Source organism: Tamandua tetradactyla, chromosome 3, assembly GCF_023851605.1.
Source record: "Tamandua tetradactyla isolate mTamTet1 chromosome 3, mTamTet1.pri, whole genome shotgun sequence".
NCBI lineage: Eukaryota > Metazoa > Chordata > Mammalia > Pilosa > Myrmecophagidae > Tamandua > Tamandua tetradactyla.
In genome coordinates, this window is record NC_135329.1 from 177101844 (window position 1) to 177126013 (window position 24170).

The 24170-nt window shown below is 37.7% G+C and overlaps 1 protein-coding gene across 2 annotated transcripts in view; it reads left to right on the forward strand.

The window, feature by feature from the left end:
* The first annotated feature begins 633 nt into the window (after positions 1-633).
* Positions 634-24170, forward strand: part of BMPR2 (bone morphogenetic protein receptor type 2) — a 250850-nt gene continuing 227313 nt past the window's right edge. Inside the window, exon 1 of one of the 2 annotated variants that reach the window (XM_077154739.1) lies at positions 634-1992. In XM_077154739.1, the coding sequence (XP_077010854.1) occupies positions 1917-1992 (76 nt within the window). In that variant the 5' untranslated portion in view covers positions 634-1916. The remainder of the gene's footprint in view (positions 1993-24170) is intronic. The other variant, XM_077154737.1, reaches the window with a different exon arrangement.

Sequence of the window (24170 nt, forward strand, 5' to 3'; positions counted from 1 at the left end):
CTGGCTTCACATCCTTCCAAATGTTCAATATTCCTGTCAGCTAAGAATGGCGAAGGGAAAGGTGCTTGAGGAATGCTGTACGCCAATGAGAGCAAAAAAAAAAAAAACCCACACCAACTTAGGGGTGGTCTTTCTAATTCTGGCTTTTGCTTGAGTCAGTGAGGGAAGACCGAACAGACTAAGGTCTCCGGTTCGGGGAAAGGCAGGCCTGTCTGGATTCTTTGGGCTACGGAGAGGAAGGCTCCGGCCCGGGGAAACAATGGAGCGGCTCGGCTCCTCGAGGCTTTTCTCCAGGAGACACGGAGGAGACGGCGACGTCTCAGTCTGGAACTAAATCACGGAGCTTAGAAGACTTAAGAGAAAGCTGGACAAAAGATGTGGCCGCCATCCCAAGTACACACACAAACGCCAAGCCATTCACGTAAGGAAGGTGTGCGTGTGTCGAAAGGAAAAGGCGTTGCTGCCCACCACGGGCTGCCGGCCCCACCCCCGGCTCTAGGCAGCTCAGGGGCCGAGACCCGCCGCGCGAGGGCCGCCGAGCGCTGCCTGGGCGGGCCGGGAGCGAGGGGCGGGGCCGGGCGGGGCTGCGGGCGCGCGGGCGCAGTGAGGGTCTGGTCGCGCCGCCGCCGCCGCCCGCGCTGCACCACAGGCCGGAGACAGACTGGGCCGGGAAGAGCCGGAGACTGAGGAGGAGGAGGCGGACGCGGAGGCGGAGGCGGGGCGACTCCGGTGACCGAGAGCGCCGCAGACTGGCAGCTGCGGCGACTCCCCCCCTTTGTGTCTGGTCTGCGCGGAGCCACTGGAAGTGCTTCCCGGAGGGGCGCTGGGTGTCTTGACCCTCGCTGCCTAACCCCCTTCCCGGCTACCAACATCCGCCCTCCCGCCGTCCCCGCCCTCGGCCCGAGACGCTCGAGCTCCGCCCGGAGCCCAGTGTTGCGGGAGAACTAGGCGGCGGAGGCTACGGCGGCAGCGGCGGCTTCCTCCTCCTCCTCGAGGGCTTGTGATTCGCTCACCGGAGCCAGAGAGGGAGGAAGATAAGGCTTTCACGGTGGAATTTACCTCAGAATCTAACTGCAGGAATAAAAATCAGAGAGGATAAGAGAAGAGTGCACCGGGAAAGGCAAAAAAGAAAGGGCAGCCTCCCCGGCACCCCCTTGCACCAGCAGCCTCCCTGCCGACCCCTCCCCTCCCCCGCTCCCCACCGCCCCTCAGCCCTCCGGAGCTGCCCTGTCGGACCCTCGCAGGATTGTTCCGCGAAGGCGTGAGAGCTGCGAGTTTGCCCATGGAGGCAGTCACCTTTTTCGATCTAGTCGAGGAAGAGGGTTTGTAGCTGGTGAAATCGGAGTGAAGGGAGCACCGAAGCGAAACTTAAAAAAAGGAATCCTGCGCTCCCGGAGCCCCGGGCGATGCGACTCGGGCCGCCGGGCGCCGCCGCTGCCCACGGGGCTTCGCCCTTCCCGGCGGTGGGGGACTGGCTCTGATCTCGCCCTCCTCCCCCCTCCCCACCCCCCATCCAATCCTCGACCTCCGCCCCTCTGCTCCCTGGATATGTTTTCTCCCAGACCTGGATATTTTTTTGATATCGTGAAACTGCGAGGGAAATAACTGCAGGGATTTCTTCTCGGTTCCCTGCTTCTCACGGACATGCCTTCAGTTTGGGAGGCCGAAGCACCCCGTCCTAGGCGAATGAACCCCCGCCAGCCGCGAAGGAGAGAAATGTAGGGGATTTCTACAGCGGAATGAAAGCTCTGCTGCTGGGTCTTCTCATCTGCCATTTGTCCTTTCAAACTGCTTTGTAACGCGGGCAGGATAAAGCAGCCGAGAGAGAAGACGAGCTTCCTGGCAGTATTTCTCCGCCCGTATTTACTTTCCATATTTCTTTTTCTTTGCCTTCCTGCTTCTTGGCTGGCTCAGGGATGCCTTCCTCTCTGCAGCGGCGCTGGCGAGTGTCCTCGCTGCTATGGGCTGTCCTGCTGGTCAGCACTGCGGCCGGTGAGTAGCCCCGATGGCGCTTCCCGGCCACTTCCCCTGCGGTAGACGAGGGAGGGTACCGCAGAGGCCGAGGCCTGCGCCCGTGTGCCCGCGCGCCTCTCCCGTGCCTTCCAGGGAAAAACCTGCAGGGTTTTTGTATGGTTTCCTATCCCCCTCCCAAATTCTCACCCCCTACTGAGGAAGAAAAGACATGTTGGGTGTGGTATCTTGACATTTTTAGCTGTGAGGTAATGCAAGGATTAAAAATAATATTTTAATCACCAGTGAACAGTGTCTATTATGAGATCTTTAGAAACAGAGCTATAATTTTTTTTTTTTAATACGAAGAAGCGAATTTGGCTTATAGGAAAAAGAGCAACTATAAACATACACGAACCTTATTTTTAGATTTAGAGCACTCTTCGGAAATCCGTGTTTCTTTCATTATTCAAAAATCTTATACAATGAATAGAATAAATGTCGTGGAAGCCAGAACTGTGAGATTCTTACTACATTTATAATACTGTTAATTATTATTAGCTTTAGTATTATTTTACAACAGAGTATTTTTTTAACGATATCTCCATCATGTTATTTTGGATCCTTATACTTTATATGCTTTTGGAATTATTGAGCACGGAAGTGTTTTCAGTAACTTTTCTAGTAGTCATCTGGCATCTCTTGGCTTTCCTGTCATTGAGACAACTTTGACCTGACATCAGACTTACAAGATATTTGAGCCCTGAAAGTTCTTTGACCTTTTACTGAGCTTAAAGGGATATGGTAGTCATTCTTTCCCTCGGATATTTTCTTTTTAGTTCTCAGACACCTTAGAAAAAATGTTCCGATTGCAGTTACTTCTCAAGCAGTTTTTTTGTGGTCTGCTTTTAGAGATTTTCTATAGTAAATAGTTACATATAATTTTCAGATTTGGTTCAGGATGGCCAAATAGATTATGCATTTATAAACGAGTCATGAGCAACATGACAGTTTTCTAATTATTCTTTTACTTTTGTAAGTGTGTAATTTTCACAGTCATTAAATTTCTCATTGTTGTGTTAGACACAGGAGTTATTTCCATCTTAAAAATCTGCCCTGGAAAAATACTGAAATTGAAGTTTCACTTTTTGCTTTTGCTGTTGTTGATTGGTGTCTACTGTCTTTATGAAAATTTATGCACTGGTGTTAAGATAATTTGAATTTATGAATTGAGTGTATTTTGAAACTTCTATTTTGTGAACTTAATTCTTTTTGGGGTAAAAATAAGCGATTGTTTTCAAAGTTTCTTTATATTTTGTGTTAGCTATTTCAATTTTCTAGCCTTAAGCCATGTGGCTCTTGTAAAATATGAAGAGTCAAAGGCCTTATGCTTAAGCATTCATTCTGTGAGCAGAAACCTCACACTAGACTTTTCAGTGTTCTTTGTTATTCTTGACCATTTGAATGCAGTTTCTCATTTATAGTGCCATGCTTATTTTCTGATCAGACCTGATAAAAGTAAGAGGAAAACAATTTAAAAATAAACTTAATTTCTATTTGCTAAATATTCTTAAGATTGTGTCCCTTAAAGGGTTAGTTTAAAAGAAGCACTGCTTAAAAGTGGTTTTAGTCTTTTTTTTCTTTAATATTACATAGCGTTATAAGCCAAAATCTGTGAAGCTGAATTTCAGAGCTATAATGATTATAAAACAGCTAATATTTATTGAGTATTTGCTAAATACTAGCAGCTGTTTAATAGCTTTACATCTATTTTCTCATTTGATTCTCATGATAATTCTATACTCTAGGTTATTACTAATGTCCTTTTACAGAAAGGGAGAGTATGATACAGAGAGTTTAAATAACTCACCACACAGTAGATTGTGGAGCCAGGATTATAAGTTTCTAGAGCCCATATCCTTAACTATCATGTTATTGATAACAGCAACAAAAACGACAAATCTTCATTCTAATTGGGAATATGAGATAAAGGAGCACTTTCATTACTTTATCAGCCTTCCAAAAGAAGCAAGGGTACTTGGTAGGATCTTGCTACAGGACTGAGTATGTGAAGGTTATAGTTTTGAATGTGTAAATTTTGCTTTGTCTGATATTGGGTGGCTAGTGTAGCATTATGAATTACGGAGTGACTAGAGAGGACCTGTGTGGTAACCAGACAGGTGCAGTAGTACAGCTGAACAGGAAAAAATACTGAAAGACTGGCTGACATTACATCCTTTTGGGGGGGCGTAGATAAATCCTCTCTTTCGAATCCTTCTTTCCCACCAGCTCTACCTAGTTCTTAAACTCCTTAATTCTAAGAGCAGTTGGTATGCAAAGAAAAATAATTTCTGAAAATAAGATGTGCTCATTTGGTTTATAAATGAACTCTTAATTTGAACAAAAGGACCTAATACAGGTATTATTGAGGATCAGTTTCCGTAATACATATGAAATAATTCAGTTGACTAGATTGCAGTTTTACATTTATCTTTTTAGGACCCAAATATTGTCTAAAATGAGATACCTCTAGTTAGTATTCCTGGGACAGTTAGTGAATATTGTTGAAGAAATGGAAGTGTAGTTATCTGTATTTTAGTTTTTTTCAAAGTGCAAGTACTTCAACTGTTTCACTTGATAAAACAAGTGAATGCAGATTTTTGAGCCCTACAGTCTTGAGGTACTGAAGGGATCTCTCTGGGACCTTTTTTTTTTTTAAACTTATAACCCAAAAGTTCTCACTCAGACTATTTGAGAACTATTGCTATGTGTGTATATATATATAAAGATGTGATTCAGTTTTTGATGCATAATAATTGACAACCACAAAACTTTAGTGGCATACAACAATAAGCATTTATTCCTTGCTTATCGTCTGGGATTTGACTTGGACTACTAGCTCCATGTGTTTCATTCTTGGACCAAGGCTGGAGGGAGGGCAAGCATCTATTTGGGAGAAGCTTGTATTGTGACAGTGGTAGAAATATGCAAGAGGGCAAGCCCAGCCCCACCAGCAAGCACATTTAAAGACTCTGCTTCTCTAACATCCCATTGGCCAAAGCAAATAATATGGTTAAGTCCAGAGAATAGGAGTAGTGTAGTATATTTTGCTGGTAACGAGGCCATAACAATTATATATGCAAAAGATGCATATATAATACTATTGCAGGGGAATAAAGAAGTGTTCCTGCAGTTTACCACATGATAAGGAAAGATGGTCCAGGAGAGGGGAACTCTTAGCATTTAAATGGTACCAAACTCGTGATTAGACCATTGCATAAAAATCACATGAACTGTCTTGGTCTGTGGGTGATTTGTGGTGGTAGTGGTATTGGTATTTCTTTATGTATGAAATGAGGGGAGAGAGCTGCCTATACCATACAAGGACACCATCTTTCTTTTATTGAAGGCCAACTTTTTTAACAGTGAAAGAGAAAACATTGACTGTTAATCTCTGATAAATTCTAACTATAAAAGCTGCAGAGTGAAGCAATGTAATTCACTTAATTTTATAACTGACCATGCCACTTATTTTGATACTACTCATATATTGCCTTGTGTTAAATATTAGTTTTATGTATTTGCCTTGTCCTCTCGACTAATAATCACTTTTAAAGAACGGGGTTTATATGTTAAATTGTTTTGTAAGCTGCCATATTCCTATGTACATAGAAGATGTTTAAGAAATACATAGTGAATGAATAATAAAAAAAGGAATTGGAGCCAGGAAGTATTCTAGTATTGTTTACTGACTCAGGTGACATATTAGTAACTTATACTTTCTTTGTCCCAGTTTCTCCAATTATAAAGTAGTTTAAGTGTGTAGTGGAGGGGCTACTGTCCTAAGAGTTAAGGAGAACTGGATTCTGTGTCATTCTGAGCAAATAGGCTCTTAACGAAGTTTTCTCAGTTGTAAAAGTATGGGGTTGGACTAGATCATGTTCAAAATGTAGATTCTTGGGCCCCAGTCCAGATCCACCGAATCTGAATATCTGGACCCAGAGCTTGGGAATCTACGTTTTAAATGAACACCTCAAGTAAATCTCAGTGTTTGAGAACTACTGGATCTAAGATTCTTATTAATGCTCAGGTTCTACAACTTTACTGTTTCTACTTTTTTGTGCTAATTATAACCTATTCTGGGTCTTTTATTCAGTCAGCTTTGGGACCAAATGTTTTTTATTTTGTACTTTAAGCAGATCCCAAACCTTCTTTTAAAAAGTTTTTAATTGTTTTCTCTTGTCTATTCTTAGTCTTAAAGGCATTATTTTCTTTAATAAAAAAGGCTTTGTTCACTGTATATGTTAATTTAGTTTGCATTTTTACTTTTGCTATTTTATTTTCCTTTTCCTTCTGCAAAAAAGAAAAATTACTTGTTAGTAGAAAGAAGTGCATTTACTTTTAATAAATTTGTATTGGTATTTTTGATAAAGTATAGATAAATGGGCTAGTGCTGAAACTAAAGTAGACTTGATAGCATTGTGTTGATTTTTAGTTACAAATTAATATTCCATGGAGCCATCCAAGTAGATACATTGTATATATTACATTTCTATCCACTTAAGAAGTATTGTATTCTGATTTGATTGATGCATGCTGGAAAAAATAAATATGGGTGCTATGACATCTGGGAATTCGTGAATTTTGACCGTCTTCCCTAGTACTTAACATATGTTTAAGACTCATATTATCAAACTGCTTTTCTTTTCTAGTTAAATGATTCTTTGAATCATTTCCAGAAACAATGAAGAAGACCTTGGTTGAATTTTTAATGCAATGAACCTGTTTTTCTTTTTAAATTTTTAATCTGTGAGATTGATATAACAGCTAAAACTATAGGATTACGGGAATACATATAATTTATGTATAGATACATGGGGGTAGAAACAAGCCTGTAAATAAATGACATGAACATTTAGAATGCATTGCCTAATCAGAACTATTAGTACTTAACATTTTTGCTTATTCTTTGTTGCCTATAATACAATAAGTGTTTAACAAGAAGTGTTTTAGACCCAGTTTCTATTAATATGCACCCATAGGGGTAGTACGGAAGAGTAGGGGAAGAAATGAAGTAACTAGTAAACAAACATTTATTAGTGACTTCTTTGTGCAATGTTTTTTTAAAAATATTTTTATTGAGAAATATCCATACACGTACAATCCAGCCCTGTCATACAGTCAGTGGCTCACAGTATCATCACATAGTTGTGTATTTTTCACCAGGATCATTTCTAGAACATTTGCATCCCTTCAGAAAAGAAAAAAAAAGTACTCATACATCCCATACCTCTCCCTCTCATTGACCATTAGTGTTTCAGCCTACCTAGTTTTTACCCTTAGCTCCTATTATTTATTTATTTTTATCCTTTTTTTTTTTTTTTACTTATTTGTCCATACCCTGGATAAAAGCAGCATCAGACACAAGATTTTCACAATCACACAGTCAGGCTGTAAAAGCTATGTAGTTATATAGTTGTCTTCAACATGCAGTTTTTTTTTTTTTAAGTGTTATGGGACAATACAAATTAAAATAAGTCCTCTCTTTATGTCATAAAGCCTATATTCGTTTCTGAAACAGAAGTTAGATCTCATGCTATGTGAAGCAAGTTGTAAATCCTTATTTCTTCGTCTCTATGCTTACCTTTCAGGATGAAAAACACCTTTAGGTATTCTGCAACGCAGGAAAAGAGATCGTGTTCCTGTGTGTCTTCTAACTGATCTCGGCTTACCTTTTACAGCTGTCTTCTCTGCCATCCTTCTTGAAAGAGTAGTGAATACCTGTTGACTTCCAAATCCTGAACTCATTAGCTTCTTTCCCCCAGTGTATTGATGGTCAGCAGTGACTTCCTAATTCAAGTTAGGAAATGACTTGCTGAATATAGTCACTTCTCAGTTTTGTCATCTTTGATTTTTCTACTGAATTTGAAAGTTTTGGTCATCCCTTCCTTGGCACTGTCCCTTCCTGACTTTAGTGACTTTACATTTCCCTGGTTCTATATTTTTTCCCTTCCCTCCTCCTCTACCCCCCAAAAGGTTCCCCCTCCCCCACTTAAATTGTCTTGAGTTCATTTTCTTGTATTGCTACTCCCCTCCTTTGTTGATGTCAGTATACTGTGGCTTTAACTATCCCTGAAAGTTGATGAATTCTAAGTCAGCGGGCACCAGAATTGGAAGGCAAAAGATCTGAATCCCTGTCTGGCAGTAGGTGCTGTTAGCTAGTCTATTTTTAAGAGCTTTTTCACTGCTACTGAATGTTTCTGTGTGAATATGCTTATAGCATCTCAAACATCTTTTACATTTCTCACTTATGAGGATCTCTTTATCTTTTAAGCTTATTTGTATACCTTTTATGACACTTCTTATTTTCTGCCTTGGGCAAGTAGAAAGGTGATGTCTTTGTGTATTTTGGGTACAAGAGAGCATTAGAGTTTCAATGATTTTGATGTAAGGAAAGACACTCTATATGTATGTTGCTATAAATCTCGGCATATGTGAACAGAAATCATTTGACCTAATAAAAAATTTCTCTGTGTGTGTAATCTCTCTCTCTCGATGTACATGTATGTATATAGTACTTTTGTTTATGTGTGTATATAGTACTTTTGCTTATATACTTAGTTATTAGTAAGTATATAGCACTCTGAATGATATACTTGGTTGTTATTAAATACTCCTAGTACTTTGAATTTAGCCTTGGTTGGAGAAAACTATGGGGCATTATGAAATTGGAAAAACATTACTTTGAAATAAAAATTTAAGCTCTTGCAAAATCATTTTACCTTGATTATATATGTTGAATTAGGATAACAAGTGTTGGAATCTCTTTAGGGATATGCTTGAATGAAAATAAAAGAATTTGATAATCAAATAGAAAGGATGCTCTAAGAATAGTTGGTATCTTAGAATTTTCGAATTGGAAAGGACCTTAGAGTAAATTTTATTCAATTAGATGGTTAGTTAAAAACGTTAGACTTTACAACCTTGTCTATTTTATTAATTTGTTTAGAAGCCTTTAAAGATTATTTACTGAGATTCATATCACATAAAATTAACCATTTTAAAGTGAACAATTCAGTGACATTTAGTATATTTATAATGTGCAACCACCATCTCTGTCTAGTTCCAAAACATTCCTTCATTCCAAAGTAAAACTTCTAACCCATTAAGCAATTTCTTCCCTCCCCCAACTCTCCCACCTCCGTAGCCCCTGGTAATCACTTATCTGTGTTCTGTCTCTGTGGATTGATCTGTTCTGGATATTTTGTATAAATGAGATTATATATGTGACATTTTTTTGTCTGGCTTCTGTCACTTAGCATAATGTTTTGAAGATTCATTCACATTGTAGCATGTATCAGTATTTTACACCTTTTGTCTTTTTCTTTTTTTTAAATTGTGGTTTTATATATATTGCATATTATATAAATATATATATGGCATAAAATTTACTTTTTAAACCATTCCTAAGTGTGCAATTCAGTGGCATTAATTACATTTACAGTGTTGTGCTACCATCACCAAAATCCATTACTAAAACCTCAGACAGAAACTGTACTTGTTAAGCAGTAACTCCCCATTCCTCGTTCCTCTGTACCCTTGTTACGTCTGATCAACTTTGTCATGAATCTGCTATTTCTAGATGCTTCATATAAATGAAACTGTACAATATTTGTCCATTTGTGTCTGACTTATATCATCATTCCACATGATACATATTTTTTGAACATTTTTTATTGTGAAATATAGCATATATGAGCAACAGATTTTAAAGTACAATTTTAACAAGTAGTTATAGAACAGATTTTAGATTTTTCCTTCTAACTGCTCCAAGACACTAGAGATGAAAAGAAATTTCAGTGTAATGATTCAGGAGTCGTATTCATTCGTTAAATCTTGTCTTCTCTGTTATAACTCTTCCTTCTCCTATGTTCTTTCTCTCAATCTTTAGGGATATTTAAGTATGCCCATCCTAATTTTTTCATGTTGAAAAGGGGCATCAACAGTATGGGGTAGGGGAATGGAATTGGTTGATATTCTTGGAGAGACTGGCGCCTCAGCATTTCAGGACTTCTCTGGCCTGGAAGTCATTTGAAGATTTTAGATTTCTGAAAAGTAAACTTAGTGCGTGAAATTTTTGTAGAATCTCAGATAGATCCCTGAGTGTTCTCTAAGGTTAACAGGAATGATGTTGGTTGGGGTTTGGCAGACCATGTCAATTAATAATATCAAGTTAAAGCCTGCATAAGTGTAACCTCTAGAATAGCCTCCCAACTCCATTTGAACTCTCCTTAGCGGCATTTCTCACATTTCGAGTGAGACTTTCATCTCTGAATGTCTTGTCCCCTTAGTGGGGAGGGTAATGTTTTCTTTGCCAAGTTGGGCTTAGAGACAGAGAGAGACCACACTTGAGCAACAAAAGAGGTTTCCTGGAAGCAATTCTTAGTTATAATTATAGGTAGTTTTTGCTTCTCCGCTACAGAAATGAGTTTTATAAGGGCAAACCTTAAAATCAAGGGCTTGGCCTATGTTCTTGGAATTTCCTAATGTTTGAGAGAATACCAGGGGTTTTCCAGGTTCCCCATGAAATTTTCCAGGTTTATTTGTGTTGTAGCATCTGTCAGTGAATTAATTTCATACATTTTATGGCTGAATATATACTCATATGTATATATGTATATACTATACTAAACTTGCTGGATATATTCTTTTGACTCTTTAAAATTTATTTTTATTGTGGTAACATATATGTACTATAAATTTGCTGTTTTAACCATTTTAAGTGTACAATTCCATAGTATTAATTTCATTTACAGTGTTGTGATATCATTGCCAAAATCTATTCCTAAAACTTTTAATCACCCAAAATGGAAACTCTGTACCTGTTAAGCAATAACTTCCCATGCCTCCTCCCTTTAGTCCTTGGAAACTTCTAATCTACTTTTGTTTCATTTAAATGGAGAAATAAAGAGGTAGTCAACCTGATCATTATTGATCAATATTCAGCCTTTCCTTTTGTGATAAGAATATAGTTAAGAGTTTAACATTATTGACCTATATTCAGTCTTTGCTTTTGTAGATAAGACTAGTCTATGGACAAATTTATATAATTGCAATAGGCACTCTTAAGCCAGCCTTTTTTTTTAATGCAGTTTTATTGAGATATATTATATATTCACATACCGTATAATCATCCAAATTGTGTAATCAGAGGTTTACAGTATCATAGCTGTGCATTTATCATCACAAATCAATTTTTGCACATCTTTATTACTCAAAATAAAAAGAAAGAATAAAGGTAAAAAAATACATGTAATAAAGAACACACACTGGAGACCTGGGTTTGATTCCCGGTGTCTGCTCATGTAAAAGAAAAAAAGAACACCCAAAACATCTCATAACCTATTATTTATTTATTTTTTGTCTTTTTTTTTCTTACTTATACATCTGTACTCTGGATAAAGGGAGTATCAGTTCCAAGGTTTTCACAATTGCAGGGTCACACCTTAAAAGCATTATAGTTAGTCATCTTCAAGAATCAGGGCTATTGGATTTCAGTAATTTCAGGTATTTTCCTCTAACTACTCCAATACACCAAAAACTGAAAAGGGATACCTGTGTACTGCAGAAGAATAACCTCCAGAATGACCTCTCAACTCTATTTGAAATCTCTTACCCACTGAAACTTTATTTTCTTTCATTTCTGTTCCCTGTTTTGGTCAAGAAGTCTTTTTCTTTTTCTTTTTTTTAAGTTTTTATTGTGGCAACATATATACAACATAAAATTCCCTTTTTAACCACATTCTAGTATAATTCAGTGGTATTAATTACATTCCCAGTGTTGTGCTACCATTATCATCTTTCAGTATCAAAATTATTTTATCCCTGCAAACAGAAACTCTGTCAATTAAGCGGTAACTTCCCATTCTGCCCCTACCTTAGGATTTGGTAACTTGTAATCTGCTTTCTATCTCTATGAATTTGCTTATTCTAGGTATTTCATATAACTGGAGTCATACAGTAGTTGTCTTGATATGTCTGACTTATTTCACTTAATACCATATGTCTTCATGTTGTCTCCATGTTGTACCATGTATTAGAACTCGATTAATTTTTTATGACTAATATTCCATTTTATTTATATACTACATTTTGTTTATCCATTCATCTGTTGATGGATACTTGGGTTGCTTTTACTTTTTGTCTATTGTAAACAGTACAGCTGTGAACACTGGTGAATCCCTGTTTTCAGTTCTTTTGGGTTTATAACTAGAAGTGGTTTTGCTGTGTCATATTTTAATTCTATAGCTTTTCACAAGTAGCTGTACAATTTTACATTCCCACTGACACTGTTATTTTCAGCATTTTAAATAATAGCCATCCAAGTAGGTGTAAAGTGATAGATCGTAGTTTTGATTTGCATTTCCTAATAGCTAATGATGTTGAACATCTTTTCATGTGCTTATTGGCCATTTGTGTAACTTCTTTGGACAAATGTCTGTTCAAGTTCTTTGTCCATTTGCTCATTGCTTTATCTCATTGCTGGTATATAGGATATAAGTGATTTTTATTATGCTAATTTTGTACCTTACAACTTGCAGCATTTATAAATTAGCTCTAGTAGCCTTCTTGTGGATTATTTGGGAGCTTTTATACATAAGATCAAGTTATCTGCTAATAGAGATCATTTTGCTTCTTCTTTTCCAATTTGGATGCCTTTTAGTTTTTCTTGCTTAATTGCTATAGGTAGAACTTACAGTTCAGTGTTGAATAGCAGTGGTGAAACCAGGCATTCTTGTCTTGTTGATCTTAGAAAGAAGGCTTTTAGCCTTTCATTATTAAGTGTGATGTTAGCTGTGGTTTTTCATGTATCTCAATTTATCATATTGAGAAATCTCAGTTCCTAAAATATCTTTCCTATTTTCCCCTGTTTTTTTTTTTTTTTTAAACGAAGAATGAGTGTTAAATTTTGTCAAATGCCTTTTCTGTGTCAACTGAGATGTTTGGTAGTGTTTTTCCTTCAGTCAAGTTAATGTGATGTGTTACAAATTTTGTTTTTCTTATGTTGAACCATCCTTGCATTTCTGGAATGAATCCCAATGGTTATGCTGTATAATCGTTTTAATATGCTGTTGCATTCAGTTTGCTAGTATGTTGTGGATTTTTTTCATCTATACTATAAAAGATATTGGTCTGTAATTTTTATGTATTGTGATTCTTTATCTGTTTTTGGTATTGTGGTACTGCTGACTTCATATTTGTTACGAATTGTTCTGTTCTATTTTTTGAAAGAGTTGGAGGAGGATTGGTGTTAATTCTTCTTCATATGTTTGTTAGAAGTCAACAGTAAGGTCATTTGGTCCTGGACTTTTCTCTGTTGAAAGGCTTTTGCTAACTGATTTAGTCTCTGTTGAGATTTTCTAATTCTTCTTGAATACTTTGTGTGTTTCTGGGAATTTTTTTGTTTTGTCCAGGTTATCTCATTTGTTGACACATTTGTTCATAGTATTCTTATAATCCTATTTAGTTATATAAAAAGCAGTCTTTTCAATCCTATCATGCCAGGGCCAGGCTCATTCCCAGTAGTTAAGTTACACATTGCCAGGGAGATTTACACCCTTGGGAGTCATATTCTGCATAGGGGGAGGGCAGTGAGTTCATCTGCAGAGTTGACTTAGTGAGAGAGATCACATCTGAGCAACAAAAGAGATTCTCTGGGTGTGACTCTTAGGCATAGTCATAAGTAGACTAGCTTCTCCTTTGCAAGAATAAATTTCATACAGACCAGCCCCAAGATCAAGAGCCTGGCCCATCAACTTGGTAGTTCCTAATGCTTGTGAGACAATCAGGTCTTCCCCAGGTGAGGAGGTTTAGTATTTCCACTTTTTTCCCCAGTCCTCCAGAAACCTACAACCTCCAGATGAGTTACTTAACCTTTCAGATAAATACTGAAACCCAGAGGGACTAGCCTCTCTAGAACATCAACTAGCTCCATCCCCCATACCATATTATCAACAACCCTCTCCAAAAAGAAAAATTTAGAATAGGCATAGCCCAAATACCACTAAAGATTGGGTGAAAGAGCAAAGTGTAAAGAGGAATCGTAACAAAGAAGATGGGATTTAACAAATGAGTATGATTGCTAAATCATTGTATCAATATTTCCTTAGTCTCCAGTGTCTTGGAGCACCTAGAAGGAAAAACCTAAAATTGTGGAACTGTAACCTGTATCAAACCCTGAAATCTGTTCTATAACTACTTGTTACATTGTACTCTGCATAAGAGTAGCTTCCAGAACAGTGTCTCAACTCTGTTTGAACTCTCTTAGTCACTGATACCTTGTTTTGTTACATTTCTTTACTCCTTTTTGGTCTGGAAGGAATTATCAATTGCACTGCATGAGGGCCAGACTCATCCTTGGAAATCATGTTCCATGTTGTCAAGGAGACTTCCACCCCTGAATATTATGTCCCACAAAAGGGGGAGGGTAATGATTTTCCTTGCAGAATTGGGCTTAGAGAGAGGGAGAGAGAGGCTGCTTCTGAACAACTAAAGAGCTTTCCTGGAAGCAACTCTTAGGTTTAATTATAGGGAGTCTTAGCTCCTCCACTACAGGAATAAGGTTCAATAGGGAAAAGCCACAAAATCAAGGGCTTGGTCTCTTTTTCTTGGGGGTCCCTGGTTTTTAAGAGCATACCATGGGTTTCCTACATGGGAAAGTTTAGCTGTTCCATATTTTATCTCCAGTCCCTCAAGGGACTTTACCAGAACTTATTTTTTTATCTTTTATTTTTATTCAGATACAGTCATACTCATACATTCCATCCAGAATATATAATCATTGGCTCACGATATCATCATATAGTTGTATATTCATCACCATGATCATTTTTTAGAACATTTGCATCACTCTAGAAAAAGAAGTAAAAAGAAAAAACTCATATATTTTATTCCCTTTACCTCTCACTCTCATTGACCACTAGTATTTCAGTCTACCTAATGTATTTTATGCTTTATCCTCTCCTGTTATTTATTTTACTCATCTGTCCATTCACTGGATAAAAATAGCATGGGACACAAGCTTTAAACATTGTAAAAGCCATATAGTTATATAATTGTGTTCAAGAATCAAGGTTACTGGAACACAACTCAATAGTTTCAGATACTTTACTCCAACTACTCCAGTACACCATAACTAAAAAAAGAATATCTGTATAATGCATAAAATAGCTTCCAGGATAACCTCTTGACTCTGTTTGAAATCTCAGTCACTGAAACGTTATTTTGTCTTGTTTTTCTCCTTCCCCGTCTTGGTCAAGAAGGCTTTCTCAGTCCTATGATGCCAGGTCCTGGCTCATCCCGGGACTTCTGTCCCATGTTGCCAGGGAGATTTACACCCCTGGGAGTCATGTCCCATTAGTAGAGAGGACAGCGAGTTCACCTGCCAAGTTGGGTTAGAGAGAGATGCCATATCTAAGCCCAGAAAAGGTTTTCTGAGGGTGACTCTTGGGAATAATTGTAAGTGGGCTTAGTGTCTCATTTGTGGGAGTAAATTTCATAGGGGCAAGCCCCAAGATTAAGGGCTGAACCTATTGAATTGGTTGCCTCACTGCTTGTGAGAATATCAGGAATTCCCCAGATGGGGAAGTTGAATATTTCCTCTATTATCCCTAGTCCTCTAAGGGGACTTTGCAAATATCTTTTTGTTCCTTGCCCAAATTACTCTGGGGTGTATCAGGGCATCATACTAACCTGTACAAACCAACAAGATCTCATGCCCTATTGAATATTCCATGTGATTATGGTGGTAAATTGATCATAGAAGTTAAATTAGATAATGTGCTACCCAAAATAAAAATTTTGCACCAAATAAACATCTCTTCCTTTGGTTTCACACAGAAATTGAAGTTTAAATATATGACTATATCACCCTTTATATTCTGCTATACCTTAGTCCTATCCAGATTAGCTTCATTCATATCTCTAGTTGAAGTCTGATCCCTTTTTCAACTTTTTTTTTTTAGATTATACCATCTCTGTCTTTATCATATATCTTTCCTTCTGATTTCATTTGTGCCCCCAGTCCTCCTCCCTCTATCATTATCACATTCAGCTTCATTTACTGTTCTTACATTACTGTATTACATTTAGGTAGTACTGTGCTATCCATCTGTGAGTTTTTACAATCAGTTTCATTGCATAATCTGTATCCCTTCAGTTCCAGTTACCCAATACCTATTGTATTTCTATCCCCTGATGACCTCTGTTCTTAACTGAAATTATCCAAGTTCATTCATTAATGTTAGTTCATATCAGTTAGACCATATAGTGTTTGTCCTTTTGTTTCAGGCTAATCTCACTCAGAATAATATCCTTAAGGTCCATCCATGTTGTTTGATGCTTCATAACTTTATTCTGTCTTGCAGCTGCATAATATTCCATCATATGTATATACCACAGCTTGTTTAGCCATTTATCTGCTGATGGACATTTTGGCTGTTTCCGTCTCTTGGCAATTGTAAATAGTGCTATAAACATTGGTGTGTAAATGCCCATTTGTGTCTAAGCCCTGTTGTCCTCCCCAATGGTATTGTGGGGTCATATGGCAGTTCTGTAATTCTATAATTCCACAACGGTTGTGCCATTTGACATTTCCACCAACAGTGGCATTTCTACCAACAGTGGATAAGTGTGCCTCTTTCTCCACATCGTCTCCGGCACTTGTCTTTTTCTGTTTTATTGATAATAGCCATTCTGGTGGGTGTGAGATGATATCTCATTGTGGTTTTGATTTGCATTTCCCTAATAGCCAGGGAAGTTGAGCATCTTTTCATGTGACTTTTGGCCAATTGTATTTCCTCTTCTGAGAAGTGTCTATTCAAGTCCTTTGCCCATTTTGTAATTGGGTTGGCTGTCTTTTTGTTGAGTTGAACAACCTCTTTATAAATTCTGGATACTAGACCTTTATCTGATATGTTGTTTCCAAATATTGTCTCCCATTGTGTAGACTGTCTTTTTACTTTCTAAATGAAGTTCTTTGATGCACAAAAGTGTTTAATTTTGAGGCATTCCCATTTATTTATTTCTTCAGTGCTCATGCTTTGAGTGTAAAGTCTAGGAAACTGCCTCCTATTATAAGATTGATAAGATATTTCCCTACATTTTCTTTTAACAGTTTTATGGTCTTAGATCCAATATTTAGGTCTTTGATCGATTTTCAGCTAATTTTTTAATCAGATGTGAGATATGGATCCTCTTTCATTCTTTTGCATGTGATATCCAATTCTCTAGGCACCATTTATTGACGAGAATGTTCTGTCCCAGGTGAGTTGGCTTGACTACCTTATCAAAGATCAATTGTCTGTAGATGAGAGGGTCTACCTCTGAATACTGTATTCAATTCCATTGGTCACGATATCTATCTTTATGCCAGTACCATGCAGTTTTGACCACTGTAGCTTCATAATACTCCTTAAAGTCAGGTAGCGTGAGACCTCTGACTTCATTTTTTTTTTCCTCAGGATACTTTTAGCTATTCAGGGCACCCTGTCCTTCCAGATAAATTTGGTTATTGGTTATTCTATTTCTGAAAAATAAGTTTTTGGGATTTTAATTGGTATTGCATTGAATCTGTAAATCAATTTTGGTAGAATTGACATCTTTTTAGTCTTCCAATCAATGAACACGGTATGCCCTTCCATCTATTTAGGTCTTCTGTGATTTCTTTTAACAAATTTCTTAAAATTTTCTTTGTATAGGTCTTTTGTCTGTTTAGTTAAATTTATTCCTAAATATTTTATTCTTTAGGTTGCAATTGTAAATGTAATTCTTTTCTTGATTTCCCCCTCAGATTGTTCATTACTAGTGTATAGAAACACTACAGACTTTTGAGTGTTGATCTTGTAACCTGTCACTTTGCTGTACTCATTAGCTCTAGTAGTTTTGCTGTGGATTTTTTGGGGTTTTCGACATAGTATTATATCGTCTGCAAACAGTGAAAGTTTTACTTCTTCCTTTTCAATTTTGATGCCTTGTATTTCTTTTTCTTGTCTAATTGCTCTGGCTAGAACTTCCAACACAATTGAATAACAGTGGTGATAGTGGACATCCTTTTCTTGTTCCTTATTTTAGGGGGAAAATTATCAGTTTATCCCCATTGAAGATGATATTAGATGTGGGTTTTTCATATATTCCCTTTATCATGTTGAGGAAGATTCCTTCTATTCCTTTCCTTTGTAGTGTTTTCAACAGGAAAGAATGTTGAATTTTGTCAAATGCCTTTTCTGCAGCAATCGAGATGATCATGTGGTTTTTCTGCTTTGATTTGTTGATATGGTGTATTACATTAATTGATTTTCTTATGTTGAACCATCCTTGCATACTTGGGTGAATCCTACTTGGTCATGATGTATAATTCTTTTAATGTGTTGCTGGATTTGATTTGCTAGAATTTTGTTGAGGATTTTTGCATCTATATTCATTAGAGAGATTGGTCTGTAGTTTTCTTTTTTTGTAATATCTTTGTCTGGCTTTGGTATGAGGGTGATGTTGACTTTGTAGAATGAATTAGATAGCTTAATTTTTTTTTTAAGAGTTTGAGCAGGATTAGTACTAATTCTTTCTGTAATATTTGGTGGAATTCACCTGTGAAGCCATCTGGACCTGGACTTTTCTTTTTGTGGAACTTCTTAATGACTGATTTAATTTCTTTACTTGTGATTGGTTTGTTGAAGTTGTCTATTTCATCTCTAGTCAAAGTTGGTTGTTCATGCCTTTCTAGAAAGTTGTCCATTTTAACTACATTGTTGTGTTTATTAGCATAAAGTTGTTCCTAGTATCCTCTCATTACTTCCTTTATTTCTGTGGGGTCATTGGTTATTCTCCTCTTCCATTTCTGATCTTATTTATTTGCAAACTCTCTCTTCTTCTTTTTGTCAGTGTTGCTAAGGGTCCATCAATCTTACTGATTTTCTCATAGAACCAGCTTCTGGTTTTGTTCATTTTCTCAGTTGTTTTCATATTCTCAATTTCATTTATTTCTGCACTAATCTTCATTATTTTTTTCCTTTTGCTTGCTTTGGGGTTAGTTTTCTGTTCTTTCTTTACTTCCAAGGGACAGTTAATTCCTCGATTTTTGCCCTTTCTTGTTTTGTGATATAGGCATTTAGGGCAATGATTTTCCCTCTTAGCACTGCCTTTGCTGTATCCAATAAGTTTTAATATGTTGTGTTTTAATTTTCATTTGCCTTGATATATTTGCTGATATCTCTTGCAATTTCTTCCTTGACCCACTGGTTGTTTAAGAATGTGTTGTTGAGCCTCTGCACATTTGTGAATATTCTGGCACTCTGCCTATTACTGATTTCCAACTTCATTCCTTTATGATCTGAGAAAGTGTTTTGTATGATTTCAGTCTTTTAAAATTTATTGAGACTTGCTTTGTGACTCAACATATGGTCTGTTCTTGAGAATGATCCATGAGCACTTGAGAAAAAGGTGTAGCCTGGTGTTGTGGGGTGTAATATTTTATAAATGTGTGTTAAGTCTAGCTCATTTATTGTATTATTCAAATCTTTGTTTCTTTATTGATCCTTGTCTAGCTATTCTGTCCATTGATGAGAGTGTGCGATTGAAGTCTCCCACTATTGTGGTAGTTGTGTCTATTTCTCTTTTCAATGTTTGCCGCATGTATTTTGGAGCATTCTGGCTCCGTGCATAAATATTTATGATTGTTTTGTCTTCTTGTTGAATTGTTCCTTTTATTAATACATAGTGTCCTTCTTTGTCTCTTTTAACTGTTTTACATTTGAAGTCTTATTTGTTGGATATTAATATAGCTACTCCTGCTCTTTTGTGATTGTTATTTACATGATATATGGTTTCCCAACCTTTCACTTTCAACCTATGTTTATCCTTGGGTCTAAGATGCATTTCCTGTAGACAGCATATAGATGGGTCCTGTTTTTTAATCCATTCTGCCGGTCTATGTCTTTTGATTGGGGAGTTTAATCCATTAGCATTTAGTGTTATTACTGTACAGGTAATACTTTCTTCTACCATTTTTCCTTTTGATTTTATATGTCATATCTAATTTTCCTTCTTTTTACCTTTACTCATAGTCTTCATTTCTATACTCTTCTCCACACCTCTGTCTCCTGTCTTTTTGTATCTATCTCTAGTGCTCCCTTTAGTATTTCTTGCAGAGCTGGTCTCTTGGTCACAAATTCTCTCAGTGATATTTTGTCTGAAAATGTTTTAATTTCTCCCTCATTTTTGAAGGACGATTTTGCTCGATATAGAATTCTTGGTTGGCAGTTTTTCTCTTTTATTAATTTAAATATATCATCCTACTGTCTTCTCACCTCCATGGTTTCTGCTGGGAAATCTATGCATAGTCTTATTGGGCTTCCCTTGTATGTAATGGATTGCTTTTCTGTTGCTGCTTTCAAGATTCTCTCTTTCTCTTTGACATCTGACATTCTGATTAGTAAGTGTCTTGGAGTACGTCTGTTTGGATCAGTTCTGTTTGGGGTACACTCCACTTCTTGGATTTGTAATTTTAGGTCTTTCATAAGAGTTGGGAAATTTTCAGTGGTAATTTCCTCCATTGGTTTTTCTCCTCCGTTTCCCTTCTCTTCTCCTTCTGGGACATCCACAACACGTATATTCGTGTGCTTCATGTTGTCATTCAGTTCCCTGAGTCCCTGCTCATATTTTTCCATTCTTTTCCCTATATTTTCTCTTGCTTGTCAGATTTCAGATGTCCCATCCTCCAGTTCACTAATCCTATCTTCTGCCTCTTGAAATCTGACATTGTAGGTTTCCATTGTTTTTTTCATCTCTTCTACTGTGCCTTTCATTCTCATAAGTTCAGAGATTTTGTGTTTTCAGACTTTTGATGTCTTCTTTTTGTTCATTCCTTGCCTTCTTTGTATCTTCCCTAAATACACTGTTTTGATTTTTGATGAGGTTTCCCATGTCTGTTTGAACATTCTGAGTTAATTGTTTCAACTCCTGTGTCTCATTTGAATTGTTGGTTTGTTCCTTTGACTGGGCCATATCTTCAGTTTTCCTAGTGTGAGTAGTTATTTTTTGCTGGCATTTTGGCATTTAATTACCTTAATTAGTTTATTCTGTAGATTGTTTTCACTTTTTTTTTACCTAGGATTTTTTTGCTGGATGATTTTGTTGCCTATCGGTTTTTTGACATTCAATTCAGCTTATTCTGGACCTCTAGCTTAGGTTTTGTTTAACAGATCAGAATTTTTCAGTTCTAGTTTTCTTGTTCCTTGCCCTGCTGTGTGGTGCCTTTTCCTCCCTTAGGTTGGTCTACTTAGGTAGTATAGACCCCAGCCAGATTTCCCCAGACCAAACTGGCCTCCTGTCTGGAGGAAAGAGTCGCCTTCATCAGTTTTCCCTGAGGGTGAGACCCAACAGTTTGAAAGACTTTCTTATGAAGTCTCTAGACTCTGTATTTTTCCTATCCTGCCCAGTATGTGGCGCTTGTCTGCCTGTGAGTCCTGCCAGCATAAGATGATGTGGTACCTTTAACTTCAGCAGACTTTCCCTGCTGGGGGCGTGGTGGAGACAGAGGAGAGGTTGTATACTGGTTTTAATGGCTTCACTTTTCCAAACCCTGGGGTCTGAATTCCTTGAGGGAGGGAGTCCACCTGAGCTGGGCCCCACCCCTCTCCTGGGGAAGACACAGGCTTCAAACACTCCAACAAGCTTTAATTCTGCCTATGCCTGGAGAACTGAAGATCAAGAAGCCTTGCAGCTGTATCCAAAGAGCAGTCAAGTTGTAGAAACACAGCCATGAAACAAAAGAGAAAAATCCTTTTCAGAGCAGGATCCCCATTCCTTGGGTTTGCCAATCAAGAGCTTAAGTTGGTATGTTGTTCTGTGTATCTCCAGGCTGTATGGCCCCTCCTTTCCTTCAGGGCCCAGGCCTTTTTAAATCCAAAAACACCTCTGTTTTTATTTGTTTTTTCTTTTTCAGTCAGCACTGCCCTCTCTGCGCCAGGGTAAAACCCAGCAACCTCCACTTTTACTGGAGGTTCATCTGAGCTGGGGGTCTATTTTTTGTAGTCAGGATTTGTTAATTCCACAGTTGGAGTTTGGTTGCGCTCAGCTCCTGCTGCTGGTAAACTCTCTTCCTTTCCACTCTGGAAGCAGCCTGTGGGGGAGGGGCATGGCCACCGTGGCTTGGGGAACCTATGGTTCTGGGTGGGCTCACAGCTGGCCCAGCTAGTCCAGACTGAGGTACGCTGTGTGTCTGGCCCCTGATGTGGCCCCAGCAGTTGTTATGTACTGTGTGCCTGGCTATTTATTAGTTGCTCTGGAGGACGGACTAAATCCTACACCTTGCTAGCTGCCATCTTGGTCCTTCTTTTTCACCTTTTTAAAACAGTTGCTGCATTGGGTAATGCTTGCTTTCATAGCTTCAGAGCTCTAACTCTGAGTCTCAGGTGTCACATAAATACCTGAAGTTTCAGTAAACAACCAAGTTATACAAAATGGATCAGTTTCTCAGAATTTAGAAATAACAGTTACAACTCCAGAATAGATGTTGCTGCTCTAAGAGCTCATAATCTAGGACTCTGTACGGTAGGCCTCAATCTGATAACCCACGCTCTGGACTTTAATTCTCTGAATTTGTGTATTATTAGTCCATATGAGTGAGGCATGATAATATTTATCTTTTTGTTTCTGATATGTCATTCATCATACTATTCTCAAGGTTCATGCACCTAGTTGCATGCCTCACAACTTCATTCCTACTTGCAGCTGCTCAGTAGTCCATTGTCTGTATATACCACAGTTCCCCTTTCCATTCTGCAGTCATTGTACCCTTAGACCACCTCCATCCGTTGTGAATCATGACCACTGTTGCCACAAACCCCAGTGTGCAAATATCCATTCATGTCCTCACTCTCAGTTCCTCTAGGTATGTACATAGCAGGATCATATGGCAACCCCACCCTAACCTCCTGTGGAACCATTATGCTGCCCACCAGAGGGGCTGCACCACTCAGTTTCTGAACCAGCAGTAAACAGTTACTTCTCTTTCTCCACATTTTCTCCAGCACTTATATTCTCTCTGTTCATTTTTAAACAGTTTTATTCGCATATCATACAATCCAATCTAAGTAAAAAATCAGTGATTCCTGGTATAATCACAGCCATGCTTAACCACCACAATTTACGTGAGGGCTTTTCCATTTCTTCTGTGAAGAATCCCATTCCCCTCTCCTATAATATCCTCACTTATTGACATTTAGCATTGGCATATTGCCTTTGTTACATTCTGTGGAAGCATCTTACAGTGTTACTGTTAACTGTAGACTCTAGTTTGCATTGATTGTATTTTTTCTCCCATATATCATCCCATTTTCAACACCTTGCCGTGTTGACATTCATTTGTTCTCTGTCATGAAAAAACACTTTTTTTTTTAATTTTTAATTTTTTTATTAACGGAAAGAAAGAAAAAAAGAAAAAAAAATAAAAATAAAAAAAAGAAATTAACACAACATTTAGAAATCATACCGTTCTACATATGCACTCAGTAATTCTTAACATCATCACATAGATGCATGATCATCGTTTCTTAGTACATTTGCATCGGTTTAGAGGAACTAGCAACGCAACAGAAAAAGATATAAAATGTTAATATAGAGAAAAGAAATAAAAGTAGTAATGATAGTAAAAAACAACAACAAAAAACCCTATAGCTCAGATGCAGCTTCATTCACTGTTTTAACATGATTACTTTACAATTAGGTATTATTGTGCTGTCCATTTTTGAGTTTTTGTATCTAGTCCTGTTGCACAGTCTGTATCCCTTCTGCTCCAATTACCCATTATCTTACCCTGTTTCTAACTCCTGCTGGACTCTGTTACCAATGACATATTTCAAAGTTTATTCTCATATGTCCGTTCACATCAGTGGGACCATACAGTATTTGTCCTTTAGTTTCTGGCTGGACTCACTCAGCATAATATTCTCTAGGTCCATCCATGTTATTACATGCCTCATAAGTTTATCTTGTCTTAAAGCTGCATAATATTCCATCGTACGTATATACCACAGTTTATTTAGCCATTCTTCTGCTGATGGACATTTTGGCTGTTTCCATCTCTTTGCAATTGTAAATAACGCTGCTATAAACATTGGTGTGCAAATGTCCGTTTGTGTCTTTGCCCTTAAGTCCTTTGAGTA